Consider the following 19,421-nt stretch of genomic DNA (forward strand, 5'->3'; position numbering starts at 1 on the left):
AGCACTTGTTTCTTATCAAATGATACGTACACCTGTTGGTACTGATCGCGTCAGTTAAATGAGATCGTTTTCTCTAAGCCTTGCGCGATCGTATTGTACGGGTAGGTAGGTAGGTAGTTTCAGGATGTCCTCGTTCATGCCTGTAATTCCAGCTGCTCGGGAGAGCGATCAGGAGAATCACAGTTCAAGGCTAACCCGGGCAGAAAAATTTCTGATATTTTTATTTCAAAATAGCCACCAAAAAAGTCAGAAGTGGTGCTGTGGCTTAAGTGGTAGAGCACCAGCCTTGAGCAGTAAAAGCTAAGGAATACTGCTTAGGCCCCAACACCTGCACCATGAAAAGAGAATCAAGAACATGAGGAGAGCTGAGCTTTCAACCTAGGCCTCAATACTGGCCATATCTGTGGTTATCTGTTGGGTCAAGAGCATTCACCCGGGCTGAGAATATGGCCTAGTGGTAGAGTGCTCGCCTCGTATACATGAAGCCCTGGGTTCGATTCCCCAGCACCACATGTATGGAAAACGGCCAGAAGTGGCGCTGTGGCTCAAGTGGCAGAGTGCTAGCCTTGAGCAAAAAGAAGTCAGGGACAGTGCTCAGGCCCTGAGTCCAAGCTCCAGGACTGGCAAAAAAACATAAAGAGCATTCACCCATTTTACATAAGTCAGGTCATTCATAAAATAAGTAATTCTATTTTAATTTACTTTTTAAAATTGGCACATAATAATTATCCGTATTTATGGAGCACGTATGCAACTCTGATATGCATATATGTTATATAGTCATCACATTGGGAGTAATTAGCATATCCATACCATTATTACAAATAGTTACCGTTTCCTTGTGGTGGAACACTGAAAAACCTCTCCTTAAGGGTGTTTGGTTTTTCTTCCTTGTGCTGGTAGTGGGGCGGAGTTGAACCTGTGCTCTTCTTACTTGGCTTTTTCACTTCAAGGCTGGTGCTCTGTCACTTGAGCGACACCTCCATTTCCAGCCTTTTGCTGATGAAGTGGAGATAAGAGTCTCGTGGATTTTCCTGCCCTGGCTGGTGGCTTCACGCCACGATTCTCAGATCTCCACCTTCTGAGTAGCTAGGGTTCTAGGCGAGAACCACTGACACCCGGCCCTCCTGAAGCTATTTTGAACGACCCGTTACAAATGAGATAGGTATGACCTTACTGGCTGCCCGCCCCCCCCCCCCCGGTGGTATTGACACCCAGCTAACCCCAGGTGTGTGGCAGGTCCCGGGAGCCACCGCTGCCAGTAGCTCTACGAGAATAGATTTGTTAAACCGAGCGAGCACTTGCCTCACTGGGGTGAGCGTGGCATTTCTCCGGGAGCAGGGACCGTGGGGTCGCTAATGCGGTGGTGTGTGGGAGTCCGGGAACTGATGCCTGCCTCCTTCCGCAGGTACGTCCTCTACTCGCTGGACCTGTACAACGACAGCGCCCACTACGCCCTCACCAGGTTCAACAAACAGTTTCTCTACGACGAAATCGAGGCTGAGGTGAGGGGTCCAGCTCTGACTTGGTTTCCTTCCATTCGGTTTCCCTTTGAGTGTCCTGTCTTTGACTACTGATGAAATGAGTGGGAGGCAAAAATGCCTGCTTAGCAAGCACAGGGCCCTGAACAATCAGGTGGGCTGGGCCGTGGTGGCGGACGCCTGTCATCCCAGCTACCCAGGAGGCTGAGATCTGAGGATCGTGGTTCAAAGCCACCAGGGCAGGAAAGTCTGTGAGACTCTCATCTCCTGTGAACCACCAGAAAACCAGAAGTGGAGCTGTGGCTCAAGTGATAGAGGGCTATCCTTGAGTAAAGAAGTTCAAGGACTCTCCAGGCTCTTGAGTTCAAGCCCCAGGATCAGCACACACATATATATACACAGGAGAACTTCATCTCTACAAACAGACCCTTGCTTCTCAGCATCCTCCGTCTTCCCCTACAAACCACCTAGCAGTGTTGGTTCAGGGACTGTGTCTTGTGTTCCCAAGTCAATACAGGTAGAACAAAGGGCTCCGGCTGCTCAATCACACAGCTGGGTCACAGCTCCACCTGCCTCTGCATACCCATACCCTCATCATGGGTTTTTAGCCACCCCCTCGCTCCCCTGACCTGCGGGAGAGACAGGGAAGGCACGCCCCGACCGGATGAGCCAAGCAAGGAAAGGGTCAACAGACCGCCCGCACCCAGCCCTCCCTCACCGGAGGACAATCAGACGCGTCTGGGAGTCAAGTCAGCGCAAGATCTCGTTTACTGAGGGGAACACATGTAACTAATATAAGGCACAGGAGCCAATCAGATCAAAGATCGGCAGGAAGGGGCGGGGTGTACGCGCACCTATCTAGGGACTGTAAGGGGAGGCAGGAGCTGTCCGTCAGGGCGGAAGAGCCGGGGACCAATCCTAGAGGCGGCCAGATTTCTCGTCACAGCCCACAGAACTGTCTCTGGGTTCAGCGTCAGGCGCCATCTTAGTCACACGTGGCCCCAGGACTGAGAAACAGGCGGGGCCAGCTAGTTGATGTCCTCTTTCTGATCCAGGTGTGTCCCACCGTTCCAGTGGTTGTGGTAATGCTGGCCCTGAGTACAAGTGAGGTTAACAATTAGAGGGATTTGTGTGTTATTTTCCTGGATACTCTCACGCACTATGCATCCATCCTTGTTCCAGAGGAAGCCTGGGAGGGGCCCTTAGAAAGTGGCTCCTGATAGCCAGGGGCTGGTGGCTCACGGTTGTAATTCTAGCTACTCAGGTGACTGAGATCGGAGGATGACAGTTCAAAGCCAGCCCAGGCAGGAACGTCTGTGAGACCCTTATCTCCAGTGAACCTCTAGAAAACCAGAAGTGGCGCTGTGGCTCCAGTGGTAGAGCACTAGCCTTGAGCACGAGAGCCCAGGGACGGCACCCAGGCCCCAAGTTCAAGCCCCAACACTGACGAGAGAGAGAGAGACAGAGAAGGGAAAGAAAAGGGCTCTCAACAAGCACAGGTAGATGCAGGAGCTACTCCATCTCTTCTTCCACATGGTGAAGAGACATTTTTTTCATATTCTTTTTTTTTGTGCTTAAGAGAGGACAAATGATAATTTGGTCAGTAAAAAGAAATGGTTCTAGCATGATTTTCAATGGGATGGGATGGTTACCCTTGAGCAGACCAACATTTAATCTAATGTGCTGTTTTGGATAGTGAGAGTATTTATAATAAGAGGCTCAATTCTGGGGGCTGGGGATATGGCCTAGTGGCAAGAGAGCTTGCCTCGTATACATGAGGCCCTGGGTTCTATTCCTCAGCACCACATATACAGAAAATGGCCAGAAGTGGCACTGTGGCTCAAGTGGCAGAGTGCTAGCCTTGAGCGGGAAGAATCCAGGGACAGTGCTCAGGCCCTGAGTCCAAGCCCCAGGACTGGCCAAAAAAAAAAGAAAAGATTCTGAAACCAGCGGTGGTGACACATGCCTGTAATCCCAGCATGTAGGAGGAGGGGGAGGATCTTGACTTTAAGTCTGGGATACCTAGGAAGACCTGACCAAAAAAAAAGAAGAAGAAGTAGCAGCATTTATGTCCGTATTCCCCAGCTACGTGAGTGTAGTAGGAATGAGGGAGATCACAGTTTGAGACCAGCTTGGAAAAGAAGTTAGCACAACCCAATCTCAACCAATAAGCTGCGTGTGGCGGTGCATAGGAAAGTGTAAATATGTAGATCACAGTCCAGCGTGGGTTGGGGGGGAAAATCACCAAGAAAGCCCTGAAAGATACTGTCTCCAAAATAAGTAAAAACACGAAGGGCTGGGGCATGGCTCAAGCGGTAGAGTGCCTCATGGCAAAGCAGAAGGCTCTGAGTTCAAATCCTAGTACAGAAAACGAAAGGAAGATTGTTGCATTTTGGGGTTGTGTTATTTTATCTTGGTTTAAGGATTTGAAATCTAATGACTGCTCTCCTTCTCCTCAGGTGAATCTGTGTTTTGACCAATTTGTCTATAAACTGGCAGATCAGATATTTGCGTACTATAAAGTGATGGCAGGAAGGTGAGCATGCGATTTGTGATTCTCACGCACTGTCGTGGATAATTTAACCCGGTGTGTCCATTAAACACAGCGTGTGCAACGTGTCCCGTCTTCCTCCTTGAACTAGCTTGCTCCTTGATAAACGGTTACGGTCAGAATGCAAGAATCAGGGAGCCACAATCCACCTGCCGCCGTCTAACCGCTATGAGACCCTGCTCAAGCAGAGACACGTCCAGGTGAGCCGGGCCGGGCACTGCCATTGGTGGCAGGATTTGTAGCTTGCTAGGTGGTGGTTTTTTCTTTAAATATAATCTTAATGTTATTGTTAAAGTTTTGTACAGAGGGGTGACCATTTCATAAGTCAGGTAACGAGTACCATTTCTTTTCTCCTTTTGGACAGTGTCACCCCCTTCCTTTGCTTTCCTCCAATTTCTTCCTTGCCTACAAGTTACATAGGTCCTTTGGGTTTCTCCCCAAATTGCATCATCCTTTAGTCTGTGTGTGTGTGAATGTTTAGGACCCTGTGTAAGTTACATGTCCAGTCATATTTTAGTTCTAGCTTCCACATACGAGAGAAAACATGCACTATTTGTCTCTCAGAGCATGATTTGTTGTAGGTCCATCGATTTCCCTGAAAATGACAATCTCATCCTTTCTATGGAGGAGTAGAATTCTACTGTGTGTAATAAGTACCACACGTTATTGATCCATTCATCTGTTATAGGGCATCTGGGCCGCTTCCATAACTTGGGTATTGTGAATAGTGTGGCAGGGACCATGGAAGTGCAGGTATCTTTACCATATCCTGACTTGCCATGATCTGGATAGATGTCCAAGAGTGGTATGGCTGGATCATGGGGACATTCTATGTTTAGGTTTTGAGGAAACTAAAACTGCCTTCTGGAGTGGTTGTACTAGTTTACATTCCCACCAACAGTGCAGCGGGGTTCCTCTGACCCAAATCCCCATCAGGATTTATTGTTGTTCAAATTCCCAGTGTTCACCGATCTAACCGGGGTGAGATGGAATCTCAGAGTTGTTTTGATTTGCTTGCAAATGGCCATACATTGCCAGGGATGATATGTCCTCATGTGTTTCTTTGTCGTTCTTGCCTCTTCTTCTGAGAAGTCACTCCTTAGCTCCTTTGCCTGTTTAGCAATTGGTTTATTAGCTTTGGGAATGGTTAGTTTCCTGAGCTCTTTTGTGTGTTTGGGATAGTAGGCCATTGTTGGATTGGTGAAGATCTCTCAGTCTGTTGCCTGCCTTTCTGATTTAGTAACTGTCCTTTGCTGTGCAGGAACTTTACTTCCATGTAATCACATTTGCCAAGTTTCTCTCCTATTTGCTGTGTCCCTGGGATTCTTTTCGAAAAGTTCTTATCTGTGTCTGTAAGTTCTATTGAGTCTCCTACTCTATCTTGCAGTAGTTTCAAAGGTTCAGGTCTGATGTTGAGGTCTTTGATCCACTTTGGGTCGATATTGGCACGTGACAAATAGAGATCCAGTTTTCCCATCACCGGTTATTGAAGAGCCTATCTTTTTTTCCACCGTTTATCTTTGCCTCCCTTGTCAAATATGAGATAACTGTAAGTATATGGCTTTGCTTCTGGATCTTCTGGATCTTCTGTCCCATTCATCTCCAGACCGGTTTTTGTGCTAGTACTAAGCTTTTTGTTGTTGTTGTTATGATAGCTCTGTAGTAGAGCTTGAGGTCAGTGATTATGATACTAGCAGCATTGAGGTCTGTCTTTTTGGTTTTGTTTTTTTGGTTTTGTTTTGGTTGGTTTTTTTTGCCAGTCCTGGAGCTTGGACCCAGGGCCTGAGCACTGTCCCTGGCTTCCTTTTTGCTCAAGGCTAGCACTCTACCTTTTGAGCCACAGCGCCACTTCTGGCCTTTTCTGTTTATGTGGTGCTGCGGAATCGAACCCAGGACTTCATGCGTGCAAGGCAAGCATTCTACCGCTAAGCCATATTCCCAGCCCCGGCACTGGGTTTTTTGCCTAGCATCACTGTGGCTATTTGAGGTGTTTTGTAGTTTCATATGAATTTTTTGATTGTTTCCTCCATCTTGGTGAAGAATGTCACTAGGATTTTGATAGGGATTGTGTTAAATGTGTAGTTCACCTTTGGGACTTGCCATTTGTACAATGTTAATTCTACCTGTCCATAAACATGCAAGCCTCTTTCCACTTCCTGATGGCATCTTTCATTTCTTTCTTCAGATTTCTATAGTTTTCCCTAGAGGTTTTTTGCTTCCTTGGCTAGGTTTATTCCTAAAATTTTTTGAGGCTATTGCAAGTAACATTTTTCTGATTTCCCTCTCTATTTATACAGCTTACTGAGTTTTAATAGAGATCAGTATGTCACACTGTTGTGTGAAGGTCCTAACAAAATATTGTGCTTTTATTAACTCACTATGTGGCCCAAGCTGGTCTTGAATGCTTGGGCTCAGGCAATGTCTGCCTCAGACTCCTGAGTAGCGGGGACTGTAAGCGTATACTACCATGCCCTGCTTAAAAATTTTAAGGACATAGCTGCGCGTCAGTAGTTCATGCCTGCAATCGTAGCTACTAAGGAGCCTCAGATGTGAGGATTTGGGTTCAAAGCCAGCTCAAGCAGGAAAGTCCATGAAACTCTCGTCTCCAATTGAACACCAAACAGCCAAACTACAAATGTAACTTCATCTGAAATTTCTTAAAAATTTAAATTTCAACTGCAGTTCTTCTAGATTGTTTTATCTTTTGAACTAGGTTATTTTTTGTCATTGCTTGCTTGTTCTTCACGATTCCTGAGGTTTTCACGTGTGCTTTTTTCCCTGCTGTCCTTCCCCTCCCCCCTCTCCTCCCCGCCCCCCCCCACCTCCAGCTCCTAGGCAGGTCAATAGACCTCAACCGCCTGATCACACAGCGAGTCTCAGCAGCCATGTATAAGTCCCTGGAGCTGGCGATTGGACGATTCGAAAGCGAAGACTTGACATCAATTGTCGTAAGTAATGATTTTCTTTTTTTTTTGGCCAGTCCTGGGCCTTGGACTCAAGGCCTGAGCACTGTTCCTGGCTTCTTCCCGCTCAAGGCTAGCACTCTGCCACTTGAGCCACAGCGCCGCTTCTGGCCGTTTTGTGTATATGTGGTGCTGGGGAATCGAACCTAGGGCCTCCTATGTCCGAGGCAGGCACTCTTGCCACTAGGCTATGTCCCCAGCCCAGTAATGATTTTCTTTGCCCCTCAATTGGTAAATGGAACTAATAATAGATCCACTTCTTGTGTAGATAATGAAAGATTGGTCCTGATTGAACTTAGCATGTCAGCTATCTTGTACATTGATCTTTGTTGTAGGGTTTCAAGTTAACCTCAAAGAGCGAGTAGGCCTAATCCTGAATATTATAAATTAGAAAGTAGTATATAGCAAAATTCAATAACGTGTATATAAATACATATTTCTCTTCCCTATCTTCCTCCTTTATCCCCAGTCCTGGGGCTTGAACTTAGGGCCTGGGTGCTTGCTGTCCCTGAGATTCAGCTGCTCAACGCTAGTTTTCTACCACTTGACCCACAGGGCCACTTCTGGCCTTTGCTGAGTGGTTTATTGGATGAGTCTCATGGACTTTCCTGCCCGAGCTGGCTTCAAACTGTGGTCCTCAGAGCTCAGCCTCCTAAGTAGCTAGGATTATAGGCCCGGCTAGCATGCTTACATTTTATGATAAGCAATGAACTATTACATAAAAAAATATTTGGGGGGGGGGGATTGGAGGCATGGATCAGTTGGTAGAGTGCCAGCCAACGATCACCAGGTGCTGAATTCACATCCTAGTCTCAGACCTAAAGAAGAAGAAAATAAAAACACTTTAATTGTCTCATAATCACCACAAAAAGATGTACAATTTAAGGCCGGGCACCAGTGGCTCACACCTGAGATCCTAGCTACTCAGGAGGGTGAGATCTGAAGAACTTGGTTCTAAGTTGGCCTGGGTAGAAAACTCTGTGAAACTCTTTTTATCTCCAGTAGGTTAAGTGTTATAAATGCTCTTCCCACTTAACAGTATTTTTAACTTTCCTTGGCTTTATTTAGGTATCACCCCACTGAAAGTGAGCAAGTGTCTATCTATATACAGTCTATTTAAACATATGCCATGTATGTACTTGAGAAAAGTATGTCAATTAAAAACACAAAGTAGCCATCATGATAACTTTTTTACCCATTCGATCAGGTCACTTTTTGTCCTTCAAAATTTATGTTCAGGGCTGGGAATATGGCCTAGTAGCAAGAGTGCTCGCCTCGTATACATGAAGCCCTAGGTTCGATTCCTCAGCACCACATATATAGAAAAAGCCAGAAGTGGTGTTGTGGCTCAAGTTGGCAGAATGCTAGCCTTGAGCAAAAAGAAGCCAGGGACAGTGCCCAGGCCCTGAGTTCAAGCCCCAGGACTGGCAAAAAAAAAAAAAAAATGTTCAAAGACTACAGAGTAAATTCAAGCAAGAATTTTGTGTTCTCAGCAAATTAGCTTAGAAACTAAAACAAGCTGAGCACTGATGGCTCACGCCTATAATCTTAACTACTCAGGAAGCTGAGATCTCAGGACCACAGTTCAAATCCAGCCCAGGCAGGAAAGTCTGTGAGACTCTTATCCCCAAGTAATCACAAAAAAAAAGCCAGAACTGTTGTGGTTCAAGAGTTGTGGCTCGAGTGGTAGAGCACTACCATTGAGCAAAAAACTTAGGGAACAGTGTCCAGGCCCCAAGTCCAAGCCCCAGGACTGGCACCAAAAACAAAACAAAACTTGTCAGTTGTTTATTTTTTTGAATTTTGGGTGTAATGTTTTGGGGCTGTGACTATGAATAGCAAGCTGTGGGAAGTGAGATCCGAGATGAGGTAAGATACTCTAAATGGGATGGTTGACAAGGCTATTTGTGAGCGTATTTCAACCTGTCACCCAGCCCCTCACCCCTTTGGCAGTGTTGGGGATTGAATCCAGGGCCTCATGCATATTAAACAAGCATTTCTATTCACTGAACCAATGCTTTTGAAGAACTCCAGGCCTATTAGGGACAGTTGGCTCAATCCAGACCCCTGAGTAAATACAGCATCCAGCCTGACTGTCCATCAGAGGATGGGAGGGGGCCCGGGGTTTAGGTCATCAGTAGGGTGGACTGTGCACTGTTGGGTGGTTGGGTGCAGGGGTGGGTGGTACAGAGGTGGGCACATTGGAGGCAGGACAGTGACCCAGTGGTGCTGACTGCAGAAAGTCGGGGAGCTTCAAGGACTGTGGGGAGCAGGTTTCCATTACTCTCCAAAGCCCTACTGTCTATATTGGTGTCCTAAACACCTGTTCCAGGCACCACAGAGCCCGGGAGGGAATTTCCGGCTGCAGCACTGATACCCCTCTCCCTGTGTAGCCCAGTTCTCTTCTCATCCCCATCTCCTGTGGCTCTGTAGGAGCTGGATGGCCTCTTAGAAATCAATCGCATGACCCACAAGCTACTGAGCAGGTACCTGACTCTGGACAGCTTTGACGCCATGTTCCGAGAGGCCAACCACAACGTCTCAGCTCCCTATGGGAGAATCACCCTCCATGTCTTCTGGGAACTCAACTACGACTTCCTGCCCAACTACTGCTACAATGGCTCCACCAACCGGTAGGTGTGCAGAGAGCTTTAGCCAGGCGAGGGAGTTCCTTGCCATCTCTTACCCCAGAGGGGAGGCCTCTGTGGGGATGGAGCTCAAGGAATTCATCTGTCCAGGACACTTGGACCCTCATCATTTGTTTAATTTTATTTGTTTGTTTGCTGTTGGTCATGGAGCTTGAACACACACAGTGGGTGACTCTGGACTTGCCTAAAAGTGGAGCTGTTTCTTAGGGGCTTTAGTCTGTCATCGCATGATATTCTTCGTGTGCGCTTCTGTCTCTGCTCAGAAGCACCTCGGTGGCATTGCCTTGAGGGCCTGTGCTTCTCTGGGATGATCTCACCTTTTCTTTGCACTGATGGGATTATATTGCTGGGGATCAGCCCCCAGTGCCTCGGGCTTGCCAGGGAAATGGGCTCCCCTGAACTTGGGGGGGGAGGATCTCGTTGTGTCTTTGGGGGGAGGACACACGATCCGGCCATGAGTATTCGAGCTTGCCTGGGGTGGTGTGCCTCTGTCCCCTAGCGTGTCGTCATCGTTCTGTAAGCACCACACATGTTCCAGAACCATCTTGACCATTTCCTACCCGAGACTTACAAAAGCTCCTTTCCGTAGAGAATCACACTTCATACAGTGGTGAGTCGGGTTGTTACGATGCCCACCTTCTCTGCTGAGCCCCTAGAGAACGGCGGGTAGGTCACGAGTCCCCGCCACCTGCCGTCACGTCTGTGCCTAGAAGCCCGGGACAGCCAGGAGCGTGTGTTCATTGTCAGCTAAGGAAGGGCTACGCGTAAGACAGTCAGTGTGCCAAGTCTCCCTCAAGTTAGAGAATGGACGGAGGACACCAGGGGTTTATATACCTGCAGCTCCTGCATTTTCAGTACAATTATTGCATTTTAGAGAATTTATATATAATCTGTGTTTGTTGTTGTTTTTTAAACTAGAATTTTCCTATTTGACTATTATGACAGTTAACCAGGAGGAAGGCTTCATAGAGGGATAATGGAAAAGCTCTGAGGTTGGAAAAGTACTATAAGTGCTTTAATTCTTCTAGGGCCTGGCAATATAGCCTAGTGGCAAGAGTGCTTGCCTTGTATACATGAGGCCCTGGGTTCGATTCCTCAGCACCACATATATAGAAAATGGCCAGAAGTGGCACTGTGGCTCAAGTGGCAGAGTGCTAGCCTTGAGCGGGAAGAAGCCAGGGACAGTGCTCAGGCCCTGAGTTCAAGGCCCAGGACTGGCAAAAAAAAAAAAAAATATATATATATATATTTTTTTTTTAATTCTTCTAAACTTGCATACATTATAATTTAATGTGTGCGTTTGGTGTCGAGTGCTTCCTGCCAGGGAGACCGCTTCCCTCATTCTCCACAGATTCTTTTCACATCGCCCACTTCCGTTATCACATATTCAATTGGATTTTCTTCTTTTTTTTTTTTTCCCTCCCAATCTTCCTTGTTTAGGTTTGTTCGGACAGTATTACCATTTTCTCAGGAGTTTCAGAGAGATAAACAACCCAATGCACAACCTCAGTATTTGCATGGCTCCAAGGTAAGTTTTTTTTCTGTTTATGTTCCTAATGAAGCATATTTTGAAATGTAATTTTTTTTAAATTTTTATTGTCAAACTGATGTACAGAGATGTTACAGTTTCATACGTTAGGCATTGGATACATTTCTTGTGAAATGTAATTTTCTTTCTCTTTGAAACCTGGTCTTACCGTGTTACCTAGACTAGTCTGTAACTCCTGAGTTCAAGTGATACTCTTGCCTCAGCCTTCTGAGAATCTAGGACCACCGGTGTACGTTGCTATGCCAAGTTGGTGGTTTCATTAATTCAAATGAATCATGACATGTGGGAAATGTTTTTGTTTTTATTTCTTCCTTTTCATGAGTATCTTCCTAAAACATAGCAGTAATTTGAAATAGAAACTAGCCCAGCATACAGCATAGCTTGTGGTGCTAGCCACTGCAGAGTCTAAAAGAGGATTGCTGGAGGTCTGGGCAGCACAGTGAGATTCCATCTCAAATAAAGAAAAGGAAGCTGGGCACTAGTTCATGACGTGTGTGTGTGTAATATGTGTATATATAGATGTTATATGTAATATATATAAACAATGCATATGTATATTATTACACAATATATAAATATCCTACATGTATATGTCATACATAGTATATATATATATATACACACACACACACACACACACACACACATATTCATATACATGTCATTTATTTATTTGCTTTTTGGTGCCAGTACTCAGGACCTAGGTGCTGTCCCTCAGCTTTTTCTGCTCAAAACTAATGCTTTACCACTTGAGCCACACCTCCACTTCCAGCTTTTTGCTGGTTAATTGGCGATTCAGTGTCTCATGGTCTCAAAGACTTCTTGCCCCAACCTTGATCCTCGCCTCTCCGCCTCCTGATTCGCTTGCCTTTCGGGTGTGAGCCACCAGTCCCACTCACTTGATCTTCACAGAGTGAGTTTGTGACCGGGCGTATGCCCAACGGCCATGTTGAAAACTCTGTCCTCTGCTCCTCAGGCTTTAAACCTGGCCTATTCCAGCATTTATGGCAGCTACCGGAACTTCGTCGGGCCTCCTCACTTCCAAGTCATCTGCCGGCTTCTCGGCTACCAGGGCATTGCCGTGGTCATGGAGGAACTGCTGAAGGTTGTCAAGAGCCTGGTGAGTTTCTGCGGAGGAACTCCTCACGCCGTCTCTCCATCGCTTAAGAAATGAATGATTCCATTTAGACTCAAATACTTCTCATACTGCGTTTCTTCTCATTTTCCTAATGCAAGAGAATAGTTGAAGCCCTCAGGCCTTGAGTTCAAACACACACACACACACACACACACACACACACACACACACACACAAGAGAAAAATGACCAGGTTGCCATTGGCTCACACCTGTCATCCTAGCTACTCAGAAGGCTAAGATCTGAGGATCATGGTTCAAAGCCAGACAGGGCAGTAAAGTCTATGAGACGCCTATCTCCAACTAACCACCAAAAAGCTGGAAGTGGAGCTGTGGCTCAAAGTGGTAGAGTGCTAGCCTTGAGCAAAAGAGCTCAGGGACAGTGCTCAGGCCCCAGGTTCAAGCCCCACAACTAGAACAGGGGGAAAAAATGCCTAAAACAAATAGAATACGTGCCTAGCAAATGTCAGACCCTGCGTTCAAACTTCAGTACTATCAAAAAGAAAACACAGGGCTGGGGATATGGCCTAGTGGCAAGAGTGCCTGCCTCGGATACACGAGGCCCTAGGTTCGATTCCCCAGCACCACATATACAGAAAACGGCCAGAAGCGGCGCTGTGGCTCAAGTGGCAGAGTGCTAGCCTTGAGCAAAAAGAAGCCAGGGACAGTGCTCAGGCCCTGAGTCCAAGGCCCAGGACTAGCCAAAAAAATAAAAAAGAAAACACAGTTCTCTACATACCAAGGACCACCAGAGTTGCCCTGGATTCACAGAAAATGGTACCCAGCGCAGAGGGCTGGGGCCCAGGATAGAAGGACACCAGAAGACACACGGCCGTCGCCGTGCAGAGGGGAGGAGGAGCGGCCGTGGCTGACGTGTGTGTCTCTCGCAGCTGCAAGGCACCATCCTGCAGTATGTGAAGACCCTGATGGAGGTGATGCCAAAGATCTGCCGCCTGCCTCGGCACGAGTACGGCTCTCCCGGTGAGCGAGGGTGCCCGCCCGCCGTCCCGGAGCTCACGGCCCGACCCCTGGGGAGGAAGCAAAGACCAGAGCGTAGGCCACAGGAAAAGGAAATCACACCGGAGAGCACGGAGAAGAGCTAGACTGGCCTTCTCCGGCTGAGAGGCAGCAAGCGTGTCCACACCCGCGCTTGCAGCTGGGGAGCAGGGTAGTGAGCAGGAAAGTGTGTTGGGCTCGCAGAAGGTGAGGGGGAGGCCGAGCGACTCCACATCGGCCAGGTGTGTGAATCGCCTGTCCTCCACATTTCCCATGAAGGCTCACGCCGTAACCCTAGCCACTCAGGAGGCTGACAGCTGAGCATCGCAGCCAGCCTGGGCAGAAATGTCCACGAGACTCTTCCTTCCAAATAGCCAGCAAAAGAGCCCGAGGTGGAGGTGCGGCTCAAGTGGTAGAGCACCAGCCTGTGTGACATAGCTTAGGGGCAGTGCCCAGGCCCTGGGTCGAAGCCCCAGCACCAGCGCGCACACCCAAATACATACTCACACACCTACCTACATGCATGCATACGTACAAAAAAATGATTGGCGCCTGGGGGGTCCCTGCTTTGCGCAGTTCCTTCCCTCTCTCAGTCAGCCTCACCGGCTGCTTCCCACACTGCCCTCCCGTGGCTGAGATTCTGCCACCCACCCACGAAGCCCTCGCCAGATGCCACCACCTGCCCCGTGCCCGTTCTCATGTACGCTCTTCACTCCCATATAGAGATGACCCATGTTGCATGTGGGGCTATCCTGGCGTTGGGTACCACGGGTAGGGAGGGAGAGGAAAGAGAGGCAAGGTGGTGCTGGGAATATGGCCTAGTGGTAGAGCGCTTGCCAACCATTCGTAAAGCCCTGGGTTCAATTCCTCAGATACACAGAATTCAATTCCTCCACATACACAGAAAAAGCCAGAAGTGGTACTGTTCTCAAGTGGTAGAGCACTAGCCTTGAGCAAAAGCAACTTCAGGACAATGCCCAGGCCCTGGGTTGAAGCAACTCTAGGCAAGTTGCAGACCTAGGTTATAACCACCCTGGCCCAGACCCCTCTTGGATCATAATTTGCCCTCCACTCCCCGTGCCACGCGGGTCTTCTGTAAGAGATGTGCCTTTTGAAGGCTTGGCGATAATCGACTTTGTTCATTGTCCTCTGCTGCCCATCTTGCTATTGGCCATAAGACCTGTGATTTCGCTGCTACCCCACCACACCCCATCTCATCCCAGATTGGCCCTCTGGCTGTGGAGTGGACACAGCGGCGGTGAGGTGATAGGAGGGATGCGGTGGCTTGGTCCCCACAAACAGGTGAAGGGCCTGTGTCAGAACGTGCCCCCTGCTGAGGACCCCAGTGCTGGTGCTCTGCTCCGCCCCTCCCTCCTCCCCTCCTCAACACCTGCTCCTGCTAACCACAGGCATTCTGGAGTTCTTCCACCATCAGCTGAAGGACATCGTGGAGTACGCAGAGCTGAAGACCGTGTGCTTCCAGAACCTTCGCGAGGTGGGAAATGCTGTCCTCTTCTGCCTGCTCATCGAGCAGAGCCTGGTGAGTGCTCACCCCAACCCACTCCAGGTGTGCCAGAGCTGTTCCCTGCTCCTGACAGAGGGGGGGCCTTTTTTGTTTTTGCACGTGCGTGTGCCAGTCCTGGATATTGTCCCTTAGCTGTTTCATTCGAGCCTAGCACTGTCTGAGTCACAGCTCTGCTTCTAGCTGTGTTTGGTGGTTAATGGAAGAGGAGTCTCATGGACTCTCCTGCCCCAGGTGGCTTCGAACTGCAGTCCTCAGATCTCAGCCCTTTGACTAGGACTATACAGGTGAACTACTGGCACTGGGCTAGATTTACATCTTGAGAGGACGGGCCCACCATCCCCTGCACACATTTTCAGAGCAGAGTAATGACATCGCAAGGCCTCTAGGATCTGAATTGCTGGACCAGCAGCTTCAGTTAGCAAACAGGAGAATTAAAAAGGATACGTTGTTGCTCATGTACCCCACAGCCTCCTAGGGGACCTTTGTCTCCTGATTTTTCCTCTTCTGCACTGCTAGGCAGACCTTTTTATGCATGGTAACAGGGAAAGACTGAAGCAGGGCTACACCTTCATCATCCTCAGCCCTCATGGGGTTAGTAGGAACCCCAAATGCAGAACTCCCCACAAGCCATCCAACCCACAGTGGGGTGTTCATTCTCCCTCCCTTCTTCTTCTCTCTCTCTCTCTCTCCCCCCCCACTCTCCTCTCTCCCCCCTTCCTACTTGTACCAATACTGAGGCTTGAACTCAGGGCCTTGCAATTTTGTCTAGCTTTTTTGTTCAAGACCGGCTCTCTACCATGTGAGTCACACGCACACACACACCTGGCTTTCTGCTGGTTAATCAGAGATGGAAGAATCATAGACTTTCTTGTCTAGACTGGCTTCCAACCACATCCTCAGACTCAGCCTTTCGAGTAGCTAGGATCACAGGTGTGGGCCACCAGCTCCTGGCATATTTTCTTATTTTTATTAATTTTATTGGGGGGAGGACATTTTCATTGTCCCAGAGAATGTCTACTAGCAGGGTACCTAAGATGTACCTTCGCTTTAGCACCAGGTTTCTCTGTCCTCTTTGCTGTGGCTTCGCCACGTGACTTTTCCTTCCTCTGCTCTAGTCGTTGGAAGAAGTGTGTGACCTGTTGCACGCAGCCCCTTTCCAGAACATTTTGCCGCGAGTCCATGTGAAAGGTGAGTCTATGTGTCCCCAGCCAAGAGTTCAGATTTCCGCTGCCAAGTGGCACACTGGGCAGCCAGGGCGCTACCAGCCAGTGCTGGGTGACATTTGACAGTTTGTGGGGCCCTCATAGCCAGGAATCCCTGGAGAATTGTGTTAACCTGAAGGACCGAACTGTCCATAACTGAAATGATAGAATGTCTAGCAGGAGGGGGCTGGGAATATGGCTTAGTGGTACTCTGGGTTTAATTCCTCAGTACCATATAAATAAAAAAGGCCGTAAGTGGCACTGTGGCCTAAGTGGTAGAGTGCTAGCCTTGAGCAACAGAATTTGCTCAGGGACAGTGCTCAGGCCCTGAGTTCAAGCCTCAGGACTGGCCACAAATAAATAAATAAATAAATGTTTAAAACAATATTTGTCAAATGAACTGGCTCTATAAAGCTCTTGTTTCCAAGGAGAATTATATCCTTAATGTTCACCTTTTGCTTCTTTAACAAGGTGCCATGTTTTCCAATTGTTTTATCATACAAAGGAGTGTAACGAGTTTTTTTCCCCTGCAGAGGGGGAAAGACTGGATGCCAAGATGAAAAGACTGGAGTCCAAGTACGCCCCCCTCCACCTCGTGCCCCTGATCGAAAGGCTGGGGACCCCACAGGTAAAGTGCACCGTGAGCACCACGGCGGCGTCAAGCTGGGCGATAGACCAGCGGCGCATCAGGAGGTCGGAGGTGGTGCCGGCCGCTGAGCCGTGTGTCTCGCCGAGAGCAGGAAAGCGCTTCTATGCCTGACTTGTCAACAGAGACATACAACAACGTCACCCGTCCGTGCCCATCCCTTCACCAAGGCTTTGCCATGGAACTTCTTAAGACAGGAGAGACTGCCGGCACCCGAGGGCTGCGGGCGTAATCCTCACACCTGTCATCCTAGCTACGCAGGAGGCTGAGATCCCGAGGACTGCAGTTCAAAGCCAGCCCAGGCAGGAAAGTCCACGAGATTCTTATCTCCAGTGAACTACTTAGAAGAAGCCAGAAGTGGCGCTGTGGCTCAAGTGGTGGAACGCTTGGGCTTCGATGCTGTCCCTGAGCTTTTTTGCTCAAGATAGCGCTCTGCCACTTTGAACCATAGCACCACTTGTGGTTTCCTCGTGGTTGGTTGGAGATGAGTCTCGTGGACTTTCCTGCCCAGCCTGGCTTCAAACCACGATCCTCAGATCTCAGCCTCTTGAGTAGCTAGGATGACAGGCGTGAGCCAACCCACCCGGCTGCATCTTCAATTTTTTTGGTACTTCCCCAAACCCTCTTCAACCAATTTAGCATTTTGTTGAGAAACAAGAGGGGAACGAGGCACTCGTGGCTCACATCTATAGTCCTAGCTATTCAGAAAGCTGAAGCCAGCCCAGGCAGGGAAGTCCATGACTCCTGTCCAGTTCATCAACAGAAAGCTAGAAGTACAGGTGTGGTTCAAATGGTAGCATGCCAGCCTTGAGCAGAACAGCTTAGGAACAGGAGTGCCTAGGCCCTGAGTTCAAGCCGTACTTAGTATTGGCACGGAGGGAAAAAGGAAAGAAAAACATGTTAGGGGATAGGGCCATGAGCTCGGGCTAAGCCCTCCAGTGTCTCAGCTCAGCTTGTAACCGTGCCATTTACGCTTTCGGTAGCAAATAGCAATCGCAAGAGAGGGGGACCTGCTGACCAAGGAGCGGCTCTGCTGTGGCCTGTCCATGTTTGAAGTCATCCTGACGCGGATCCGGACCTTTCTGGACGACCCCATCTGGCGGGGGCCTCTGCCCAGCAACGGCGTCATGCACGTGGACGAGTGCGTGGAGTTCCACCGGCTGTGGAGCGCCATGCAGTTCGTCTACTGCATCCCCGTGGGGACGCACGAGTTCACAGTGGAGTAAGTATGTGCGCGGGAAGACGCCCTGCAGCGGCACCGAGTTGCGGTGGAGGGGGCGGAGCCGGCGGAGGTAGGAACAGGATTCTGAGTCTACACTCACACCCAAGTTCTTCTGCAAAGGGACCCGATACTGAACTTGCTCCAAGCAGCTCAGGTGATCCGCCACCATTATCCAAGCAGCTTCTGAACCCATAGGACTTGAGTGCAAATTGGCTTTTGCTGGGTGGTAGGTCCACTCAAGTCTTTTTTTGTGTGTGTCAGTACTGGGGCTTGAACTTAAGGCCGGGGCAGTGTTCCTTACGTTTCTTTTTTGAACGCAAGCCTAGTGCTCTACCTCGAGCCACACTTCCACTTCGGACCTTTTATTTTTTTTTCCAGTCCTGGAGATTGAACTGAGGGACTGGTTACCGTCCCTGAGCCTCTCTATGCTCAAGAATAGCACTCTGCCATTTAATAAGCCACAGTGCTACTTCTGGCCTTTTCTGAGTAGTTTACTGGAGAGAAGTCTCACGGACTTTTCTGCCCAGGCTGGCTTCGAAGGGTGATCCTCAGATCTCAGCCTCCTGAGTAGCTAGGATGACAGGCGGGAGCCCCCAGCGCCCAGCCGTCCAGTCATTCTTCACCAAGCCCTATGATCTAGAAAAGGTCAGGAAACAAGAGTGTTAGAAGAACCCAAGACAGGGATTTCCCCCCCAAATGGGAAAGCTGCCAGCTAGGCGGCCTTGTGGCCGTGGAGGGCGACCGTGGAGCAGGCCGGATGGCGGGCGGCTTCCTGACGGCTTGTTCCTCGCCCGCAGGCAGTGTTTCGGCGACGGGCTGCACTGGGCGGGCTGCATGATTATCGTGCTGCTCGGGCAGCAGCGGCGCTTTGCCGTGCTGGATTTCTGCTACCATCTGCTCAAGGTCCAGAAGCATGACGGCAAAGACGAGATTATCAAAAATGTGGTATGTGCAAAAAGATCTGCTGCTATTTGTGGATGCTTTGCAGAAGTGCCCAACATTATTGATTTGTTTATTTAAAGTTCCTTTGGGGAGTCTTTTTTTATCCTAAGGCATATACAGTTCCACCAACTGAAATTTTTGTTCCACAAGTGAATCTACATGTAATTGGCAAGTAAAACAACCTACAGTCTAGAACGTTAAAAAGAAAATCCTTTTCCTTCTCTTCTCAGGAACTTAGATCTGTTTCGTATCTCACCCTGTAGAATCTGCGTTTTGAGGTTGCTGGCATATTCTCCTGTCTTCTAGCGTTTCACAATGTGGGTTTTTTTGGCTGCTTTTTTTTTTTTTTTTTTTGCCAGTCCTGGGCCTTGGACTCAGGGCCTGAGCACTGTCCCTGGCTTCTTCCCGCTCAAGGCTAGCACTCTTCCACTTGAGCCACAGCGCCGCTTCTGGCCGTTTTCTGTATATGTGGTGCTGGGGAATCGAACCTAGGGCCTCGTGTATCCGAGGCAGGCACTCTTGCCACTAGGCTATATCCCCAACCCTTTTGGCTGCTTTTG

At 48.8% G+C, this 19,421-nt stretch overlaps 1 protein-coding gene across 2 annotated transcripts in view; it reads left to right on the forward strand.

The window, feature by feature from the left end:
• Cyfip1 (cytoplasmic FMR1 interacting protein 1) overlaps nt 1–19,421 on the forward strand; it is a 57,278-nt gene that overhangs the window by 35,293 nt on the left and 2,564 nt on the right. For both annotated transcript variants that reach the window (XM_048329562.1, XM_048329561.1), the window contains exons 18-30: nt 1,409–1,505; nt 3,941–4,017; nt 4,124–4,232; nt 6,861–6,980; nt 9,429–9,628; nt 11,084–11,171; nt 12,169–12,312; nt 13,219–13,309; nt 14,734–14,864; nt 15,965–16,037; nt 16,585–16,679; nt 17,681–17,919; nt 18,717–18,864. In XM_048329562.1, coding sequence (XP_048185519.1) covers nt 1,409–1,505; nt 3,941–4,017; nt 4,124–4,232; nt 6,861–6,980; nt 9,429–9,628; nt 11,084–11,171; nt 12,169–12,312; nt 13,219–13,309; nt 14,734–14,864; nt 15,965–16,037; nt 16,585–16,679; nt 17,681–17,919; nt 18,717–18,864 — 1,612 coding nt within the window. The remainder of the gene's footprint in view (nt 1–1,408; nt 1,506–3,940; nt 4,018–4,123; nt 4,233–6,860; nt 6,981–9,428; nt 9,629–11,083; nt 11,172–12,168; nt 12,313–13,218; nt 13,310–14,733; nt 14,865–15,964; nt 16,038–16,584; nt 16,680–17,680; nt 17,920–18,716; nt 18,865–19,421) is intronic.

The sequence above is a fragment of the Perognathus longimembris genome, chromosome 20 (genome assembly GCF_023159225.1).
Source record: "Perognathus longimembris pacificus isolate PPM17 chromosome 20, ASM2315922v1, whole genome shotgun sequence".
NCBI classification, from domain to species: domain Eukaryota; kingdom Metazoa; phylum Chordata; class Mammalia; order Rodentia; family Heteromyidae; genus Perognathus; species Perognathus longimembris.